The following is a 22333-nucleotide window of genomic DNA, read 5'->3' on the forward strand; positions in this document are numbered from 1 at the left end:
TTTTCGAAAACTGATTTTCAAGCCATCAGGGGCCAACTCGAGCGGCCTGAAGCGGCCAGGCAAATTTTATGCGTGGTTATAGAATCCGGAGTCTCAATTGAGGATGACAACGTAAAAATTGTTCTCAAACAGGTTAAGTTGCGAACTTAGGAACTAAGTTCTGTCTAAGCAGAGGGATGTGACGCCTCATAGTCACCCCTACTAAAGAGTCCAAATAATTGAGACCCTAAACCGACCCGTTCTTTTGGCATCTCCTCAGTTTTCGACAGAAATAGCCCAACGCTAGACGTGTATCAGTTTACGGACTAGTACCACTCTGTAACTCAACAAATAAAGATGCGATATCTACGGATATCGTCAAAAACTAAAGAAGGGGTTTCTTCATTAATTAGACATGTGACACATTAGCAATTAAGGGGTTTAGCAAGCTTATTTTCATGAACACCTTGAAAGCGACAATTTGTCACAAACTTTTCAAATAAGAACTTAAATAATGGCGCATTGGACAAATTGTCGTTTTCTCAGTGGTTCTCTATCAGGCCGTTGCGTTGACCTGGAACAACTGGAATCCATAAAAAGAGTTTGTAAAACTTTTTAATATAAAAGTCAACACCCCTTAGTTAAATCCATCAAATTTAATTGATTGAAATTGATTAAACTTAAATCTGTATGAAATAATTTCCATTTAAAAATATTTCTCACCAAAGAGCCTATTATATTAATCTCATTATTCATTGCCGTATTTAAAATTCATTATTTTTATTTGTTCTTTTTTCTTTTATCGCAATCTTCACCGTAATGTAGACTGTCATCTTCATAGAATTTGGGCAGATCGATAAAAACTTTGACTTCTGTGTGAGGCTCTTTCACGTTTTTGAATATTGTCTCTTTATTAACGACATATCGATTGTAGAACAATGAGTATATACACTCCCAGCCGAAGTTTTTCGCAATTTTTGCACTGTAACTAAAACAATATTTTCTCGTGATTAAGTCATTTCTATGTGTTCCAAGATTGTATTTGGTAAAAATTTATTTCATAAGGTAGGTCACGCGAGATTTCGTTTTATCATAGGAATTGTTTATACAGAAAATGAGTTAAATGTGTGCACTTTTAATTGTAGCATCTAAATGGTTCTCAGCCTTTAGGTTGAAAACTACAGATGTTTAGAAGAATATAATAAAAACATTTTACAAAAATTCCAAGTTTTTATTGAGTTTAGAATTAGACTTAATAATAACATTTTTATTCGCGTAAAGAAGTAATGACGAAAAACAGTTATTTTCTTTCGTTTGGGCTGAGTACAGTTTTGCCATAGTTATTGCTTCACTTGTATGAGATGCATGCATGTACGTATATCACAGGTTTGATTATGTCACGACTAAGAGTGTACAAACCTTATCAAATTTTTTATTCAAATGTTAGGAGAAACGCAATGGCGAGGGATCATGGATCCCTAATGGTTGCCACTATGAAAGCCCTTTTGGTTTTTTTTTTCCAGTGCTGGCACTTTTACTGGCATATCTCTGGAATGCCAACACTATTTTGTACTGGGCTGTCAGTGTTGCGTCAGCACTGAATATCGCTACTGGCACAGTACCACCCCAATAGGAAATTCACCATAGGCGCGTACTACGTCAGTCCTAACTAGTACTTTACTGCTATATTCTAACGATATTACAAAAGAGGTAAAAAAAAATTAATTGCGAGTATTTTGACTAAAAATATTAATAATCCTGTTACGAGTGAATACATATATTACATTTTTAAACATTAAATTACAAATCAAATTTCTAACGCTACGGGCTTTCGAACCTACATATCTATACCTAAATCTATAACCTAAAAGTCGGGAGTTCTAACCACTGCACTAAACCGACAAGCTGAAACTCGGTGAAAAAACCATCCTCATAAGCTACAGTTCAGAAAAGTTAAATCACCAAAATTTAAGCTCTCTTTTTGTTATTATTTATTATTATACGACGTTATGTAAATGTAAAATACACGAAATGTTAACAGGAATATCAATAACATATAGTTTTTGAAATTTTAGAATGCATGAACCATATTTTTAAACTTATTTTTTATGTCTATTTTTTAGGATATAAAATATTTAACCTTTCGACTTGAAAATTTTGATCCTTGATCCGTGAGGGCAACCGAGCTGGGCCCCCGGCGGGGTCCTCTATGGAACATCCATATTGTCAGCGTTCGAATTTAAAAAAAGTGTTATCGAATTTTTTTCAGAAATTCGATGTTTGTAAGTCTGAAATCATGAAACCTTAAAATTTGTGGCGTCAAAAAAATATTCAACCTTTAAAATTAGAAATTTTCATCGTTGATCCGTGAGGGCAACCGAACTGGGCCCCCAGCGGGGGCCTCTATGGAACATTCATATTGTCAGAGTTCGAATTTTAAAAAAGTGTTATCGAATTTTTGTCTGAAAATTATTGTTTGTTGGTCTGATCTCATGAAACCTTTAAATTTCTGTTGTAGAAAAAATATATGTCCTTTAGACTTTAAAATTTTAATTGTTAATCCACGAGGGCAACCGAGCTGGGCCCTCGACGGGGGCACTCTCAGAATTTTCACGCGTGGAACATTCATGCGTCTGCTGTACAATCTTGACGGGATAAGTGTACACTAATATCAGATTCGTATTTATTGCACCAAAATACATAAAGATATTATGCTCTCAACTCACAGAAAAATCCCTGTTCCACCAAAGTACACCAAAATCGATGTTCAAACGAGTTGCAACAAATTTGAGCTACACATATTCATTATGAGAATCTAGGAGAAAAGCATAATTGAGAGACTGTTTTTTCTCATCCAGAGCAATGTAAAGTGTCGTTTACAAACTGTCAGTCACCTATCAAAATGATTTTGTCCGGCGTTACTTGGGTAAAATAGATGTTGATAAGCAGATAAGTTATAATTATGATAACCTAAATTTAAATTTCCTTGAATTTACCATTGTCTATTAGTATCTTGAAATAAAAATTGTACTTGGCGTAGTATAATTTTCAAATCTTAGGTTACACAGTTAAAAATCTATTTTTCAAACTTTCAGTACATGTATTGGAAGCTTATTACCGTAACATAAGGTAACGCTGCAATGCACACTGTTGTAGTTTCCAAATGTTGGCATTGATATGCTACCTTACATGCATTGGAATTTTATAATACAAGTCTAGTAGCTGGATATCTCGAGACCTGTTGAAGCGAACAATTATAACAACAACAAATTTAAATCATTTCTGAGAAAATTTGTTTCTGGAAAAAAAGACATTTTCTGGCGGAGGCAAAACTTTTGTTCATGTATAGTATATAACGTGCGTCTTTATGGAATTCAAGGAATTTATGGAATTAAAGGAATTTGTAGAATTCACAGAATAGACGGAATTCCAAGAGTGAAAGAAATTCATAGAATTTTTTTAATTCATAGAATTCACCGATTTCCAGATAATTAGGGAATTCACGAAATTCGCCCAATTTGCGGAATTCACGCAATTCATTAAATCCATATAATAGACGCAATTTATGGATTGAAGAAATTCACGGAATTAAAAGAATTTACGGAAAATAAAAAATTCACAAAATTCATGGAATTCATGGAGTAAATGGAATTCATGGAAATCACGGATTTCAAGGAATTTATGAAATTCATGGGATACATGGAATTCATGGAAATCACGGAATTCATGGATTTCAAGAAATTCATGAAATTCATGGAATACAACAAAATAAAAACATAATTCAACAAATTCATGAGATCCTGCTAAATACTGGAATTCATGAAATTCACGAAATTAAAGGATTTCATAAAATTCAACGAGTTAATGAAATTCAATGAAATCACGGAATTTCACAAATGTATGGAATTCATTGAATTCCACGACTTCCTTAAACTCAATTAATTCGATAAATTCCTTGAATCTTTGGAATTCTGTGAATTGCATGAATTCCGTGAAATCCAGGTGTTACATGAATTCGGAGAATTGTTTTATTTTCATGAATTTCCGTGGATTTTTTGAATTCCGTGAATTTCATGAATGCAATCAATTCCGTGAATTCCTTGATTTCAGTGAATTCTTAGAATTCCTTCCGTTAAATGAATTTCATGAATTCATGCAATTCAGAAAATTCCTTGAATTCCTTCAATTCATCAAATTTCATAAATTACGCGAATTTAATTTATTTAATTACTTCATTTCCATAAATTCTGTGAATTCCATGAATGTTATGAATTTTGTCAATTTATAAAATTTCGTGAATTCATTGAATTCCATTAATTCCGTAATTCCTTGTGCACAATTTTCGTCTTACAAACGCTCTAATACATATATTGGAATGCGGAACGATGACTTCACGATTTACAACACTTACAATACATTGTTTTCAATTTCGTAATTTCAATACCGTGGTTGGAATTTCATCTTACGCTCGTCTTGTAGAATTATGATAAATGTGTTGTAGAATTCCAAACATTTTTTCGGTATTCAAAACCGACATGTCATTCAAACTACCAAAGCCGGGATGTAAAAACAAAATCATAGCCGTCTGCATCGAAATTGATGTCTGGTTGTTCGAAGAAATTTCCTCTAGATTTTCTGTATTCCACAAAGTGAAATTAGCTGTTGGTTGAAGTGAAAACACCGAATTGTATATGTAGATAGTCATGACTTTTTCTATACTAGGCAGTCTAATAAGTACCTGAAAATTTTGAGAGATGGCATTGGTATTCACTAATGTGAACCATTATCGTCAAGCTTGATCCTTCAAATGACGCCTGTCAAAACTTCAGCCATTTATGTTTACGCATTTACAAGTTACAGCAGTGAGAAGCGACTAACCTCCGAGTTTTTTTTAATATGGAAAAATCTGAGTTTCGAGTTTTGACCAAACACTACTATCTTTGCAAGAAAACGATATCCGAGACCAAGGGCAACCTGGATAAGTATTACCCGGACTCTGCACCGTCGATTGGAACGATTCATAAGTGGTTTACCGAGTTTCGTTGTGGCCGTACGAGCACAGTTGATGCTGAACCATCTGGGCGCCCAAAAGAGGTCACTACACCAGAAAATGTCGAAAAAATCCATGATATGATGTTGAATGATCCCAAAATGAAATTGAGAGAGGTAGCTAATGTTGTAGGCATATCATTGGAACATGTGGGCAAGATCGTGCATTCAGTTTTGGGCATGAAGAAGCTCTGCGCGCGATGGGTGCCGCGTTTGCTCACAGTGGACCAAAAACGAATTCGTGTGACAACTTTCCAATAGAATTTGGCATTATTTTCGCGCAACCCGACCGAGTTTTTGCGCCGATTCATAACCATGGATAAAACCCGGATCCACTACTACACTCCTGAGTCAACGCAACAGGCAAAACAGTGGGTTCCACCGGGCCAAAAGTGCTCCGAAGCATCCAAAAACGGAACAATGGGTCGGAAAGGTTATGGCCTCCGTATTTTGGGATGAACATGGCATAATATTCGTGGACTATCTTGAAAAAGATAAAACCATAACCGGAGCATACTATTCATCATTATTGGACTGATTGAAAATCGAAATCGCCGAAAAACGACCGCATTTGAAAAAGAAAAAACCGCTTTATCATCACGACAATGCGCCTTGTTCATTCATGCTTAGTTGCACAAGCAAAATTGCATGAAATCAGCTTCGAATTGGTTCCTCAGCCACCGTATTCACCAGACCTGGCCCCCAGCGACTATTACTTGTTCCCTAACCTGAAGAGATGGCTCACCGGTAAGCGTTTTTACTCAAATCAGGAGCTCATAGCTGAAACTGAGGCGTATTTTGGAGACCTTCCAATCGGGTACTTTTCGGACGGTATCAAAAAGTTAGAAAATCGTTGGACTCGCTGTATCGACCTAAAAGGAGAGTATGTTGAAAAATAAAACCGACTTTGGCCAAAAGAACGTCTCCGTGTTTCATTTTTCAGGGAATTATCAGACTGCCTAATACATCTCGGCTTAAATTTCAATGGAAGTCTTATTAGGAAGTTATACATTTATACCAAGTCACTAGTGCGCACTGTTAAATGAAAGAAAGTTGAAAATTTGGTCAATATTATTTTAACTAATTTCCTTGTTAACAATTATTTAGTCGAATATCGCAAAGCGAATAGTTGCTTTCGCAGGTGTTAAGGTGAATGCCAGCGCGGTTCAGCACTCCAAAACTCTCAGAATGAGCCAAAATTCAGTCTCCAATTGATACATTCCCCTAGATGTCCAGATGTGCAACTACGTTCAGAGGAATAGATTTGAGACTGAAAATTCTGTCAAATGCTCATTGGGAGACCAATGAAATTTGAACTGCAACAAATTTAACACCAGCGTTTTTTCTGTGCTGTTTACAGGCGATTTAGAAAAGAAGGAAAATTGCCTACAAGAAAAAGCCGGTAAAGGATCCTATATAGAAACCTATTTAGGTATTTTCAATAGAGAACTAGTCTCAGATACGTGTAATGCACACCAAAGTACATAAGGTATTATGCCTGATCTTTTTCCAGATGATTTAAATACCAAGAGTAATTTATACCTAGAAAAGATGATTTACTAGAGAATTTTTCGTATCTAGGGGAGAACCCAGACGTGTTGGGGAAAACTGACATCAGATTCGTGTTCAACGTCCGGAAATCGATATAGATACCATACTCCGATCTCTCACACAACCCACTTTTTTGTGGGCCTGTGTAATCATTCATATAAAATGCTAATGTGTATAGAATAATTCATTTAATGTAAAGTAATAGTTGCGAGATGATACCTGGTAATATATATATATAATATATATATATAATATATTTTATTTATGTTTGTTCTTGTAATTAATGATTATCTATTGAGTTTATTATTTATTGTAGGGTGGTTTCACGTAAATCTAGAGGGAAATTTTGTAGTATTTAAAAAAAAATTGTAATCTCTATTTATTTTTCTGCTCTTGCGCAGTTCCGTGGGAAACTTTAAATATCTCGTTTTTCAGTTTGATTTTTCATAGCTAAAACCATGAGTATTGTCAGTTGAAGGCTGCTTAAAGAACTTTACCTGTATTTTCGGACCACAAACTAGTGTGCGAGAGGAGATTCGATTAGAAAATACTTTCGAAAGTTATCGCGTCGCGTTGTTAGATAATGGACATACCAAGTGAAATTTTCGCAAAAACGATTTTTTCGGTCTCAGGGGGTCTGCAAACGTCGAGAACTATAAGAGCTGTATAGGGCCAAAATCACATGAATCTTACCGTCTAACTGATTTCGTAGTTTTATTGGAGACCAGAAATTTTTCTGTCGCATATTTCACATGGTCTTTTGCGTTTTTTGTCGGTAATTTTGAATTTTCTATTTTCTTATGGAATTTTCAACGTTTAAAACAAAAACTATTATTCCTATTAAAAATGGCTGAGGATAATTTTGCAGTTTTATTTCTCATGGCGAAAACCATACACATTGGCAGTAGAAGGTTGGCTAACCAGATTAAGAATGCTTCGACTTCAGCTAGAATCAATAATGTCTTGAGTTCGTCTCAAACACATCGACGCCTTGTTGCGTTTCAAAACTGAGATGGGGCAATATATAATGTCTTACTTTTATGGTCCAAATAGGGTGATGTCAAGTCGGGGTAAACTTGTATCAAGACTAATATTTTTTGACTCAGAAATGAGACGGTTAACAGATGTAAATGACTGAATAATTTAATAATTGAATTGACTGTAAGAATGACTCTTGTTGTCAGGGCAGGTATATACTCAAAGTTCTAAACCGTTAGTCTTGGAGTCATAAAAATTCGACATAAGATGTAAATGTGTGACTTGAAGATATAGAAAATAGTCTCCAATATACAAATTGAAGTCTGGCACCATCTCAAAAATGAGAAATACTTAGGTGGAACTTTTCGACTTCAACATTTCTTAATTGCGAGCAATTCAGGTCGAAAGAAAGTCTGATAATGTTTACTCAGGAACAAACTTAACCTGTATTTTCGGACTACAAACCAGTGTGTAGAAGAATTAGATTTTTCTTTTTTACTATTGATACTCGCAGCGACTGGCGATAAACCATTAATTAATTAATTTTGTAAAATGGATAGTACAAAGTTTTAAGATGGCAACTTGATAGAAAACTTCAGTAACTGTTACAGAGAGTATCTGAATATTTATTAAATTACTGAAAATTCTTTAAGCTCTGCAGCAGAGTCAGTTACAGAAAAAACTATGCTGTCTCTACTTTAAATATTGTAGAAAGGCGTGCTTGGCATAGTTTTAAAGTGTTTTCTTCAAGTTGTTTTTTTTTTCTTAACATAATACGCCTGTTAGGTTGCTATGACAGCGCCACCAATTTGGAACTATTGGGAAGAAATTTGAATTTGAATTCAATTTTAACAAGAAACCTTATAGCAAATAACTAAGTGTAGACCTCAGTATCAAATTTCTGATTAAAATGAATTGATATTTACTGCTCTTTTTCATTAACATTGCTCTACTAACTTTGACATACCCAATAATTCGCGAGTCAGATGGCGCTGCTATCAAATTAAAAGAGATACCCTACAGGCGTATAGGCATAACAAGAGTCTTAATAGCAACTGAAGTAGTGACGGAAATTAACCTTCTAACATAATTAGGTTTATTTGATTCAATTTTGCTTCTTTGTATCTATTTGACTGAAAAATAAGCCGTCTTATTTTATAACTTTTAAAACTCAAGTTAATTGATTGAAGCAATTAAAGTAGCACCACATTAAACAAACAAAAACAAGAAGTATATATACAGATATAATTGTATAAACTGTAGAATAGAATGCAACCCGTCTTCCATTTATGTAATGCAAAAAAGTACTATACAGGCAATTTTAATTCGGTTTCCAAATCTCCCGCTCTCGAGATCTTGCGCCGATTTGTCAAAGGCTTCAAGACTTAGAAGACGTGCGCAAACTATACGTATAACCAAATTCTGATAAAAGGTTATGTTCCCCAGGATTCACCGCGCATTTAAAATAAATAATTAGTTACGAATTAAAAAACAATGTAACACAACATTAAAATTGTTCATAAATACATTCGGGACGTGCATTAAGTACTTTCTTCAAAATTAGAGTTCGTTTTCACTACTATAACGGTACGTGAGTGATATTTGACGTTTGACAAGTGCCAAAATTGTTTTGTACTTCGATCTTAATTAATTAAGTAAAGTGAATATCTGTAGGTTGTACGTAATTATTTAGAGATTAAATATATGGTTTTGCTTATTGAATAAAATATGGGACTCAAACGCTTTTGATTAACTGCAACGAAAATTGTAATCCGTATGATTATAAAAATTGCAACGATAAATCTGAGATTCTAATGATAAAGGGGTAAGAAGCGGCGAATTATTCTTATAAGCTGGGTGTTCAGCGACCTTGAAAATTTCGTCTCCGCTACTATAGAATGTTAAAGTACACATTTTTTTATATTTGACTTAGAAATTATAAAAATTATTAGCAGAAATCTTCAATATTAACCCAGCTTCAGAATAGACCTTTTTGTTTTAGACGTCGACAGTGCGCACGTGCCAGGATTTTACGTCATTTTCTTATTTTTCGAACAGGCTTGTGTCGCAATATATGGAAAATATTGAAAATAAAAAGACCAACGAAAAATAAATGCGTAAATAAATCAGAGTTTGAAGAAAACAAATTTTTAAGTATATTCAGAAAAAAAATGCGAAAAGTGTGGCGAGTAAGCCCACTATTTACATTTCTTGACATCTGTTGTCTTCGAAAAAATGTTATATAATCCGGAAAAAATCACGGAAGATGATATTCCAGGAGCAAAATTAGTGCACAAATCGGTGGAAGAGCTCAGTATTAAACACAGCTTAAACGATGGATAAAATATAGGAAAAAATCTTTAAAAGTAAAAAAAATGTGATTCAGTAGAAAGTTTAGTTGAGGTTGTGTTTGGCAGGTATTAATATTTTCTTTCTTTGCTAACATTTGCTTACATATTAAATGAAGCATTGTTATCGGAGTTTCGAACCTCCTAAATTTTTTGATAAAAATAAAATCTCTTTAATACTTTCACTTGAGAACGCAAAACTGTTATAATTATGTATTTATAATCAGTTTATATGAAAGAAGGAAAATTTGTTAGTACATTCCTTATACCAGGAAATCACTAACAAATGGCTTTTTATTGTCTAAACTTAAAAAATAGAAGTAGAAAATATAATATTGTGTTATTTTATATTTGCATGAATATTAAATATTTACTCAAACAAAGTTCTGAACTGCAAATCTTGTATAAAAGAAAACACTTATACCTGCCGTGAGTTTCGCCGGATTTTTAAACATTTTTAGAAGATGGCAGGTCTCTGTTATTTACAAATCAATTTGTTGTTGTTTTTATTAACAAAATTTTCCATACATTTCGACACAAAACTGTTCGAAAAATACGGAAATGACGTAAAATTGCAGCACGTGCACACTGACGACTTGTAGAATAAAGAAGTTTATTAGAATGAGCCATGGCCATATCACGGAATTTTCAAGAGTTTCACCACTCGCTTTTTGAGTATACACCATATTACAAAACATTAATAAAGATTTCAAAATGTTTTAAAGATTTAAAAATATTTAAAAGGATTTTGAACATTTTATAAAGCCGTGTTTATAAGACTTTAAATATTTCATAACAATTTCATCAAGATTTTTAAACTTTTAAAAGATGTAAAGGGTTTCAAAGATTTTGAAGAGGTTACAGTTCACCAGATTTCAAAGATTTTAAAACATTTGGAAGATTTAAAAAGGTATCAAAACATTTTAGAAGATTTTTTTTACTAATAATAGATTTCAAATAATTCAATGATTTCAACGAATAAAAAAGATTTCGCAAACAAAGATTTAAGAAATATTTTCCAAAGAAACCAAGTGAAAGACCAAAGTGAAAGACGAGTTGCATTGTATGCTAGAATTTAAATAATAACATTCCCTATGACTACATAGTAAACGTCCTCACTGTATATATATATAACATGTAAAATAAATTACGGAAATATTTCGTTTTATAATATTTCAAACTTTTTTTATTTTGTTTCTCCGCGACAAAATATTTTATTTTAGAGAAAATTAGGAGCCCCGTATCTTTCTGATTTCAAATACAAAAAATTTCTGCGAAGCTATAACTATAAGTATTTTTTATTTTAGGTTTTGTTAAAAAAACAACAATTATTTTTTTAAAACCTCTATAACCTATATCCTGCGAGTTTTATTCGAGCTAAGCCGTTTTTTGACGAGACCTGAATATAACTGCAGATTGTCTTCTTTATATAAGTATGCAGAAAGTAAAAAAAAATAATTTGTGGATAGAATAATAAAAGTGGGTCTTTCCACAAAATCAACTTTCCAAGTTTCCAAATCCTTATAGGAAGATAAAGTTGAATTGAATTTAAAACGCCATTTTCTTTACTTTGATCAATATTTTTGTTTCATAGGAGTACATGCTCATGTAAAAAAAAAATCATTCTGCACATTTTATTCAGGCGAAATAAAAGAGAAAGTGGTATTTTTTGTAGAACTTCACATTTTGTGGAATCTGTAATTATATTTCCCTGGCCACAAAAATTGTGTGTACCTCACATATCTGACAGGAGATATTTCTGATAGAAAACAACATTTATAGAGGTTTAAAGAAAGAATTGGTATTTTTTAAGCAAAGTTAAAATTTAAAATATTCATAAATTCGCAAACATTTTTTTTCTCGTGATATTTTTCGTTTAATTGTATTACCCGTAAAAACACAGTTCAGTAAAATAGGGATTTCTTTGAGAAAAATTAAGTTACATAATAAGGGCATATTGATAAGAAAACAACTTTTAAAATAAGAAGGTTTACCAGCTGGTGCAGTCAAAGCGAAAAATATCAAATGCACAATCCCTAGCCAGATACCAGCTCTCTTCAATGAGTCTTTTGGCGATACCCTTACCCTGCCATTCAGGCTTGACCGCCAGGTAAGTGCAATCGAAAACTTTTGCCACACAATATTTCTCCCAAATATTTGGTCCCTCGGCGATATGAGCGTAAAACTTGAGAAGGTCTTTTTCAGGACGGTTTAAGCATGAATCTGCAAATTGGATAGTCTTATTCGCAGACCAATGGCTTACAGCAGTGTTTATAACTACTCCCACAATGCAGTGATTTTCTTCTACAGCAAGAAGTGCCATTCCGTCTTTCAAATTTTCATAAAAGTGATTCAGAAGAGCATGATGTGGTGGATCAGGAATAGACAGATAAGTACATGCTGGATCATGCTTTAGGAAATTTTCCTTCATAAAACTCACTATGTTATCAAAATCGGATAGTTGGGCAGATCGCACAGTAATTGGAGGGCATTCCTAAGAAAGAAAAATAAATTGTAATTTTCGGTGCATCACTGTTACATTAATGACCTGGTTATGTTATGTAAATGGCCTACAGATGTCATGCACTTATTATAAAAATGTTCTATATATCTCGGGTTACTGTTATACGCTATCTATGTTTTGGCCAAATTCTTTTCAAATCGGGCTGGCTGTGGATGCTCAAGTCATAGAATTATTTGATACTCAAAATTGACAAAACAAGAATTTAGAAAATTTCATGAGTATTTGTATTTTAAGCATTATTAAATTTTTATCTATTTACTTTTTTTGCCTAATTTTTCCGTGAAAAAGAAGCTTTTTTCCTTCTGAAACATGGAAATTCAAGTTTTTTGCCCAAGCCACACAATATGCGAAAAAGTCGAAGAAGAAAAACTGTTTCTCTAAACAAAGTTCTAATAAAATAACTCTTAACATATTTTCTAAGTAATACATTTTTATAGAATTATAATTATATTTTTCGTGATTTTTTATGACACCATAAGCTTTTGTTTTTAAGAAAAAATAAAATTCAGAGGCACTCAGACACAGGACAGAGGTAAGTTGTCCAAGTGAAATTTCACAAAAAGGGGGGGGAGTGTCGAGTAATAATTATTGATAAGTATTATAAAAACATGTGCAAGCATATTATGAATTTATATAAACAGTATTGGTTCTTGCTTGATTCTCGTGTAATTCCGACGTTAGTGACAGTTTTCGTGCCAATAAGAACATTTATATTTCTTCAAGAGGACTCAATTTGTGGTCGAGAACTCGAGCTAATCAGTGCTTACCTAATTTATTCAAATGTCAATCCTGCTCTCTAAAATATGGGAGGGGGAGGGCAAGGTCTAAGCAAATACGGGGAGCAAAAAGTACCTTGTCCCCCCATAGCAAATTATTCTGTGACTTGAGCATGGATTGCCTACCCGATTACTAATTATTTCGGTCTTTTACATAACTCTTGCACAATGCAGATATTAGGAGGGGGGGGGGGGGGGGCTAAAAAGAGCAACTTTAATTTTTTATGACAGACCGCCCCCCTTTTACTACAAATCTTTTTTATTTTCCACAACATATATTTTTCAAACTTTTCATAAAACTTTGCAAACCATTAAAAACTTCACCGATACACAAAGGTCGGGCTGATGACGAGTGGCGTTTCGCATAAACGAATTTCAGGTTTCGCTAATGTAGTTTTTATTTAAAATTTTCAATAATTTCGGTGTACCCTATTTACGAAAGCATTACGCATCCGTCACATGGCAATTTTTGTAGAAATCTTAAAACGATGTTCAGTTTGAGCTCTCAGTTACGCGAAGTTACCACATAATATTTAATTTTTGGTTATTTCATTAAAGTTTTCATACTTTTGAGGAAAATATTGTCTTAAAATGATTTTTTTAAATATATGATGATTTGCTGCTCATGAAATTAAGTAAACAAAATTCACCAATCTCTGCGAATGAATTTTTTCAGGTCTTCTTGTATTTTAATGATCGTCTTTGCAATTCTTTTCAAATATTTCTTTAAATTCCGGTGTTCTAATAAATTAAAATTGCTCGCGCCTTTTCAACGTGTTTGTGAAAATCTCTTGCATAGTCAAACCTAAACATTGAAAAAAATGCCCAATCTGGTATCAGAAAATGCAGAGGAGATTTTGTAATGAAACAATACACGCACGTTTATTAAAACTGATGAGACATTGATCTAAGAAAAATATTTATAAAAATTCTATAATGCACGATGGGACATTACTAATAGCGACGTTGATAACGCTGCTTTGCAACATTTTTGAGAAGATAAATTTTTTAAAAATAATTTTTTGCACGATAAGTAATAGACACAAACAACAATTTTTCATAGAATCTTTAAGTGACTTGTTGTTACTCTTATACCTTTGTATTTAATAGTATTTAACGAACGTTTCATGATATGATTAAAATTCTTTGATTAAAAAATGTGAATAGAAAAAATATTTATATCACTAGAGGTTATAAGCATATTTTGATTAAAAAAAAAGAAGAAAAAGAAAATATCATAATATTCTTACTTTTGCTTTGCACATATCGCAGGAATAATTCCTTAGTTGTCGAAATCTTGCATTTAGAGTTTCTCTGGAATCCAAATTAATGCTCAAGCTATTAAGTCTGACAGTGGATTGTCCCAGGACTCTTCTCACTAATGTCGCCATTTTCGCAGCTTCTGTTTCTTACTTCCGGTACCTTTATTTCTTTGTTAAATTAGATTTTCAGGAATTCTACGAGAAGCATCTTCGGTCACCAGGATTAAACAGTGTCGTGGATGTGAAGCAGATGAAAGCGAAAATGAAAAGAAAAAGTGTCAACGATGCACTGTCGCAAGATTTTCCCGCACAAGGTACGAGCGCTTTTTGTTTTACGTTCATTTGTCTTCGCCGCTTCTATCCCCTTTCTGATTCCAATTCTATGCGGGCTTGGGAAAATACTTTAATGGAATGAAAATCAAGCTAAAAATCTTTTTAAAAATAAGTGTTGCAGAAAATCTTATTAAGGGCAATCTATTATTTTTTATTAAACTTTCTTTTCATAATTTAAATTTTGTAGCAATTAGTAGAAAGTCAAGGTTGCTCGTAGTTGCAGGTTCTTGTCAGCGTTATGTAGAAATTTCGTTAGTTAATATCCGTGCTGAATTTGTAATGTGTTAATCTTATCAAAGTAAAAGTGGTATAACAATATGTTTGCAATTGATGCAAATTAAATCTACAAATAGTCTCTCCTAAGAATAAAAATCATAGTAAATGTTGTTTTTAAATGTTTAAATAAAAATTGAAATCAAATTAAAGTTATATTCACACTCTTAAATTCTCTCATGAGTTATTAAAAATATGATACTTAAAAGTACATGTTTTATGTAAGTACTTTTCACTGAAAGCTATTATGGAAAAAAATTGAAATTCTGATTTCAGTGACGGCTAATGCTGAAACATATAGTGAATCTATTGAGAATATCTTCATGTCCAAAAGGTAATCAGAAATAGCTATATTTCATGCTCGAAAAAAGAGTTAAAAAATGTATATAGCTATATGCCCCTATACGTTGCTCCATACCAGCCATTAGGGCCCTTCTCATGCACTGCCGTACAAACTAAATAGATACGTAAGTGACATTGCCGCTTATAGTGATTCTCTTAAGCGTGGCAATGAAAAAGTCGACCTAAGCGGCAATGTCACTAATGTATCTTTTTAGTTTGTACGGCAGTGCAGACGTCTACATGTGAAGTCATAAAGTTCCAAGGAAAAACTTATGATTTGTAACATTTTTAGGTTGTGATAGTTTAACATCGGAATTGGGCATTTTTATTAAAAATATTTTAGATACAAAACATTTAGATTTTCTTAACAAATAACATATTTGGCTTTTGTTAGTGGATTTTACCGGAATTCGGTTATTTTAAAAAAAATTAGTTAGACTTTTAAGAAGACTTATAATTCGGAACAATTTTTTATTCCATTATTTAACTACTCTTCGTAGGAAATTTGTAGAATTTGCAATAAAAAAAAAAAAAAATTTGAAAGGATATCCATAATTCTACAACAGTGTTAGGAACACGGAGAAAAGTAAACCAGAGCGGGTGCATTTTTCACCGTAACTGTTGCTGCGCCGACCCTAAGAATTGTACGTACGTGGACGTATGTTTGCATCAACGCTTACATTTGCTTTGTTGCCCATTGCTACCAATTGTCGCGCGTATTTCATTGGTTTATATTCCCGTGTTCATGTGGTTCAATGCAGTTCAATGTTTACAAGAACACTGAAATGTGAACCAATAAAACACACACGACAGTTGGTAGCAATGGAGAACAACGCAGATGTACGCGTTGATATGAACATACCTAGACGTACGTGAAATTCTTAGGGCACATTGTGGAGCCAGCCTGACCGGGCAGCGACGGTTACGGTTGAAGACGGAAATACTACTGCCGCACCGTAGTAGTTATTGCGCGTCACCGTAAAAGATTCTGCAAAGAATGTTGCGTCTGTTGCAGTAACAGTTACTGCCCGATCCTCGAGCCATCGCGGTTAGCGCCGCAATGGGATTGAACGGCGCTGAAGTCCAACGATATCTGCTGATCGTCGTCTTGCGTATACTCGAAGTTTTTTGCGTCGCTTCAACACACTTCGAAATTTGTTTTATTTGCGAGTTATTACATTATCATCCATAATGAGAAGGTATTAGTTTTATGAGAAAAATGACCTTTGCGGATTTCATCAAGCGTCCACGTTTTGATGCCCCCTGAGTCAGAACAAAAAGTTTTTCTTCGGTGGCTGTCTGTCCAACGACGTCGTCGTAGTTGTGGATGTCATACCGTATAAGTTTCAAAAGAAAAGTCGGATTGGATTGCGCTTTGGCACACAATTTAAGAGACAAAAAAGAAAAAAAGCCATTTTTTATCAACTTTCAAAAAGTTAGAACTTTTTCATAATTTTTAAGACACACTTTATAAGATTAAAAAATTCTATTGACAGCCATTTATAATACACGAAAATAAGAAAAATGTACAATTTACGAAATGTCTTAATATCTTTATGAGCTTTGTTCAAAAATCGATAATTTAAATTTTGATCGCACAAAGACAAATTAAAAAGAAATAACTCTATTTTCTACAAATATGTAAAGAATATTTTTTTAGCACGAAGCGTTGTATTGATTTTTATCTTAAAAAATTACCTTAAAAATAAAAAAAAATAGATTTTTTTTGGAAAATGATACAAGGTGATGGAAAAAATGAATAGAAAAAATTTGTTAATCCAAAAAGCTTGTACACGTTCGTTAACAATAATTTTTAAACAGAACGAGATTTTCTTTTAATCATGAAAAAACAAGATAAAAAAATGATGAAAAAGGCAGTAAGAATAAATATGTTTAAATATTGATGCATATTATAAATTGTAATCATATACAGTTATTCAAATGATGCATGTTTCAGTGTAGCTGAAAAATAAAACTTGTTCATCATTTTGCAATATCTGAAATAAGCCATCCCAGGCAGAGGTATATAAAGTTTGTATTATGTTTGATATAAAAGTGTTGAGCATAATGTAGCAAAGTTCACATTTTGGACATGATCAAGTACGAAGCGCGAGATACGTGACGAGAATGTGTTCGCTAAAGTCGAAAGAACTTTAACAATAGAGAGTTCAAAACCACAAAATTACAATTTTTGATCCGTTTACCGTTAATATGTATGTGCGAGCGAAGCACCTTTAATAAACGCGAATTCACAATCACAAAGTTAAAGAAGTGGATATTTTGAGCTTTAATTTTAAAACAGCTGTGCATGAATGTGGGAAATATACAGAGACCGTGCGTGTAGCGCATGATAAATACAGAATCCGTCGAGGAGCGCGAGATAAATGCATCATCGAGCGCAAAGTGCGAGAACCAGCAGTCTCGCGCTGTAGGCGCGCTGAAACTCGCGTGCGGAGCGAGCTGCGCGCGATGGAAATGTGCCCGCACAGCGGGATGTTTCTTTGCATATATAAATGCATAAATGTCTGTGAGTTTAGTGTATGAGTGGCGCTTCTGTTAAAAATGGCTCTTGAAGGTATTTTAATTGCTCAACAATACTAATAACAGCAATATAATAATAAAAGCGAAGGTGGTAGAAGGTTTGCGCAACTTTTGCAAATTTTTTTATTGTTGAAATTGATGAAATAGTATGTACCTAACCTATATTTATCATTCGAGATGTGACAGATTACTCTTCTGTGATCAGTCGCTAGCACGTGTTTTTTTAAAGGCGAGTTGGAAAATAAGTTCAAGACGTGACCGATTATTGGCTTTTGGGTATTAAATGAGCTTTCAGTTAGCCTTTAATTATGGCATAGGTCTTACGCTGTTTGCACAAAGTGTTATTTCCAGGTTTACCCACCTAGCAAAAGACGGTGAGCGCAATAATGCTTGCGGAGTAAACCGTAACTATCACTTCAAGTGGATGGACAATAGCTGTTCTGCGTATTACGGTCACGTGCTGGAATAGTTAAGGTGCACCCGCAATGTTTCATGCAAGAATAGCAACAGTTTCTGCTTCCCTCCCACTCACAAGTTCTGCGCGACGGCAGCGGATTTGACAGTAACGGTCACGGTTAACTCCTCTCCTCGCAGTAGATAGATTAATGTTTATGGTTAAGCCTGTTGACCTTCAAACATTGAGTTGCTGGCATTTCCTTTTTTGTACAGAATTTGCCTTCTATTGATTCCTAAAAACTAACATGCATCCACGCCTTATTTCTAAGACCACTCGCTCTTATTGCCTGGCTTTCCTTGCTTCGCCTCGCGTTTCTGGCTCTACATTCCCGCTTTGCCTCGCCTTGCCAAACTCTGCCCCCGCAGCTAATACCTAATAATTATTAACTATTCACAATATTTACATGTTCCTTACATGTATTTTCTTTTTTATATACAATCTTTCGTTCTCCACCCCTCTTCCTCCCACTTCTTTCTACCTCTTAACATCCGTCCAACCAGTGTTTCACTCTTGCATCTCCCTTACCCACAGCTCATACATCTTCATCCATTTGCAGTTCATTCGTTCTAAAATACCTTTCGCTTTTAATTTTCATATTTCCACCCTTACTTATGTACTTCTTCTCCAACCAACACTCTCTAACCAGCTTACTTCCACCTTTTCCAAAAACTTTTGCTCATATATATTTTTTCCCAAATTCAACTCTAACCTATTCTTATCCATGTATCTTCTGAACTTTCTCATCATCTCCTTTAAGGGCTCCTCACGCTTCGCTAGCAGCACGACGTCATCTGCATACCCGAGTGAGGCAACGCAAGGAATGCGCCTTTGAGATCCACAAAAAACGCGTACACTTTCGAAAACTTCTTCGCTGATTCTCTATCTTCCACGTGCTGTGTGATGTAAATATTGTCGCACTATCGACACCAACACCATCGCGTATACTTTGTACGACGTATTCATTAACTTAATCTGTCTATAATTATTCTGCGTCTTCCTGTTGCATTTTTTATACACTGGAACGATCAGTCCCTCTCTACACCCTCTTAGGCATCGCTTGCCCTCCTTACTTTTTTCACTACCCCCTTCAGCCTGTCCCTTACCTATTATGTGGTAAGCAGCCCCGCATCGTGTCCTATGCCATCCAGCTCTGCTGTCTTAGACCTTTCAAACTTCCTTAACTGATTCTCTGTCTCCCATCTATTCAGCTCATCTCCATTTACCTCACTCGTTTTTCTAATCCCCTTACCTCTCTTCCGTGAATCTCAGCCCTGAAATGATTTTAAAAAAATTCCCTTCATTACTCACCCCATATCTTTTCACTTGTCCCCACCGTGCGTTTCCTAATCCTAATTATTATCATCCACACTTCCCCTTTTGTTTTAATCCTTCTTATCTTCTATTTTAGATCTTTTTCCTTTTTTTATCTTACACATCAATAAAAACTTCATCCTCATTTATACGTCTACCTCCCTATTCGCAGTTCCTTCTGTCCACTTCTTGTACTTCCTTTTCAACCGTTTACATTTCCTATCTCACTACGGCTTTACCATTTATTTCTTCTTCTTTCTAAGCTGCTTCTTTTACGCACACCCTTTCACTTTCTCTTTCAGATCTTTCCATATCTCTTCCACTAATAATTCTTCAAAGCGTACCGTATCTAACTGCTCCTGATACTTCTCAATCGCCTTCCTTGTTCAGATCAATCTTTTCGTCTACGACAGTTATTCCCCATATTGCCTTCCGCTGCTCTCCCCCTTATCCACATCCCTGATGACTGATGGTCTGATTCTACCCTCCCTTCCTTTGCGAAACTCTGAGTCTCCTCCCACCCTTGCATATTCATTAATATATAATCTACCACTGATTAGGCGATCTATTCTGTGGCTGGCCAGACTTGTAAAACTTTTTTAAAGTTTTTGGACAGACGATCTAGCTAGCCACTATTTAGCCGCTAGTGCCAGTTGGAAATACAATACTGATACACTAGGTATTCAAACAATTTAGAAAACCTTGTTTTAAACATTGTTTTTTTTACATTTTTTTACAGAATTTATTTTGTTGCCTATTTTAAATCATTTTTCATCGTATAATATTTTATTTTTTCTTGTTTTAGATTATTTTACAACTTTTGATACTAACATAAAATGTCATTCTTGGTGAGCACTTAAAATTTGTATCGACCGAACTTAGATATTTGATCGCGTACTGCGATAATTCTTTAAAAGAAAATTTTTTCCAACTTTCGTGAAATATTTTGCTTTTTAAGTATTTTGGACTAGTTTACAACGATAAAGAATTACATCAAATGTAATTTTTATGAAAAAAATTGATTTTTAATAGTGTTAACTTCTTATGTTGTATAATTTTAAACAGCCTGACAGTTCTTCGAAAAGGGTTGAAAAACTTTGGCTGATAGACATTTACAAATTCGTAGGAACCCCCCTCCGTATTTATTATCTTATTCTTTCTTTCTTCCTCTAATTCTTCCACATTCACATTTTTTCTTCTATTTTCTCTCCATTCTCATCTGCATTGTCCTCTATCTTCTCTAGCCTTTTTACTTACACCTCTCTTTCCTCCCTTACCAAAACCACTATCCTTAATTGCACTCCAGCATCAGCTTCCATGACTTTGGCACTGCCTTGATAATTGACACGACAATCGTGATCACTTTTGTCATGTCCAAAATCGCACATTCTACACTTTCGATTTCGTGTAGTATAATCAAGAATTTTTCCACTCAAAAATCCGATAATAACGGCGTACCCATTGAGACTGTCGTAACTGCGTCCATTTCCACGCTTCGTCCAACCCATATCATATGAGACAATAATATTTATAATTTCACCTAAAGCCTTATCAAATTCATCAGTTGTATCACTATTTGATTTACTGGACTGTAGGGTAAGTAGGTGTGGATAAATATCGTTAACGATGTGCTGCCGCCTAAAAAATGAAATGAAATATGATAGTAATACGAAAAAAAAAAAACAAAAATGTCTTTGTGATTGCTGCAGAATATTTTATTTATTATTTAGATAGTAAGCCTTAAAATAAATTTTAACTTATGGTTACTCAGATAGTTTATCTTTTTTTTAGATGACATTCACACCCAAAATCGTTACGTATAATATTTTATAAAAATTTAACTAGATAATATGAAGAATTAATTTGACGTTGCAGCTCAAAAATAAAATAATATAAAAATAAAATAATCAACACATTCAAAAAATCATTCAGCAAAAGTAAATCATTTCATTAAACACAAAACATTATGTAAAATCAGATAAAAAAGGCAGGAAAAAATCAGATAAAAAAATTTGATTACACTCAAATTGACACTCAGCACAAAAAAAAATGTGTGCATATAAGCTGTAATAGTTCAAGATAAACTTTTGTCAGTCTTATCCATTATCAAAATATTCAGTTAAGATGTAATTATATCTCAATAAGCTACGTGATCCGTACACATGTGATCGGCTTTTTATGTAAACATGAAATTCTTACAATTCTTGTATGAGTTTCTTAATATTTTTTATGACAAGTTCCCGCTCTTAAATTGCTGCCCGTTGACAACTAGCTTTGGCCTCATCCTCCATAATTTTTCCAATTAATTTCTCATAATTCTTGTACAGATAATTAGATATTGGAGGCGCGTTGGCGCAAGCAAGTATTTTATCCAAACCCGTTTGCCCAGCTCCAGAATGCATGGCGCCTAAATTAATGATCACACAAAAATTAATCTATTTACACGAGATAAACATTATTTACTCAAAAATAGAAAAAATACACAACATACCAAGAACTAACCCAGAATTCACTTCAGAGATATCTTTGTTTACTACTTTAGCTGTGTTGACTTGTGTAAAAACATCACATGATTCGCAATGAATAGTAAGAACTGAGTGACAGCCAAT

General features: G+C 33.9%; 1 protein-coding gene across 3 annotated transcripts in view; it reads right to left on the reverse strand.

The window, feature by feature from the left end:
- The window catches only part of LOC117173399, a 60472-nt gene extending 45698 nt beyond the window's left edge, over window positions 1–14774 (reverse strand). Inside the window, exons 1-3 of one of the 3 annotated variants that reach the window (XR_004467170.1) lie at window positions 14456–14774; window positions 11900–12399; window positions 703–967 (exon numbers count right to left, since the gene is read on the reverse strand). Coding sequence is in view for 2 of the 3 variants with exons in the window: in XM_033361943.1 (XP_033217834.1) it covers window positions 760–967; window positions 11900–12399; window positions 14456–14596 (849 nt within the window). In the remaining variant the exon portion in view is untranslated. Of the gene's footprint in view, window positions 1–691; window positions 968–11899; window positions 12400–14455 lie in introns of those variants that run through there. The other 2 variants (XM_033361943.1, XM_033361944.1) reach the window with 2 other exon arrangements.
- Between the last annotated feature and the right edge of the window lie 7559 nt (window positions 14775–22333).

This window comes from Belonocnema kinseyi, chromosome 5 (genome assembly GCF_010883055.1).
Source record: "Belonocnema kinseyi isolate 2016_QV_RU_SX_M_011 chromosome 5, B_treatae_v1, whole genome shotgun sequence".
NCBI lineage: Eukaryota > Metazoa > Arthropoda > Insecta > Hymenoptera > Cynipidae > Belonocnema > Belonocnema kinseyi.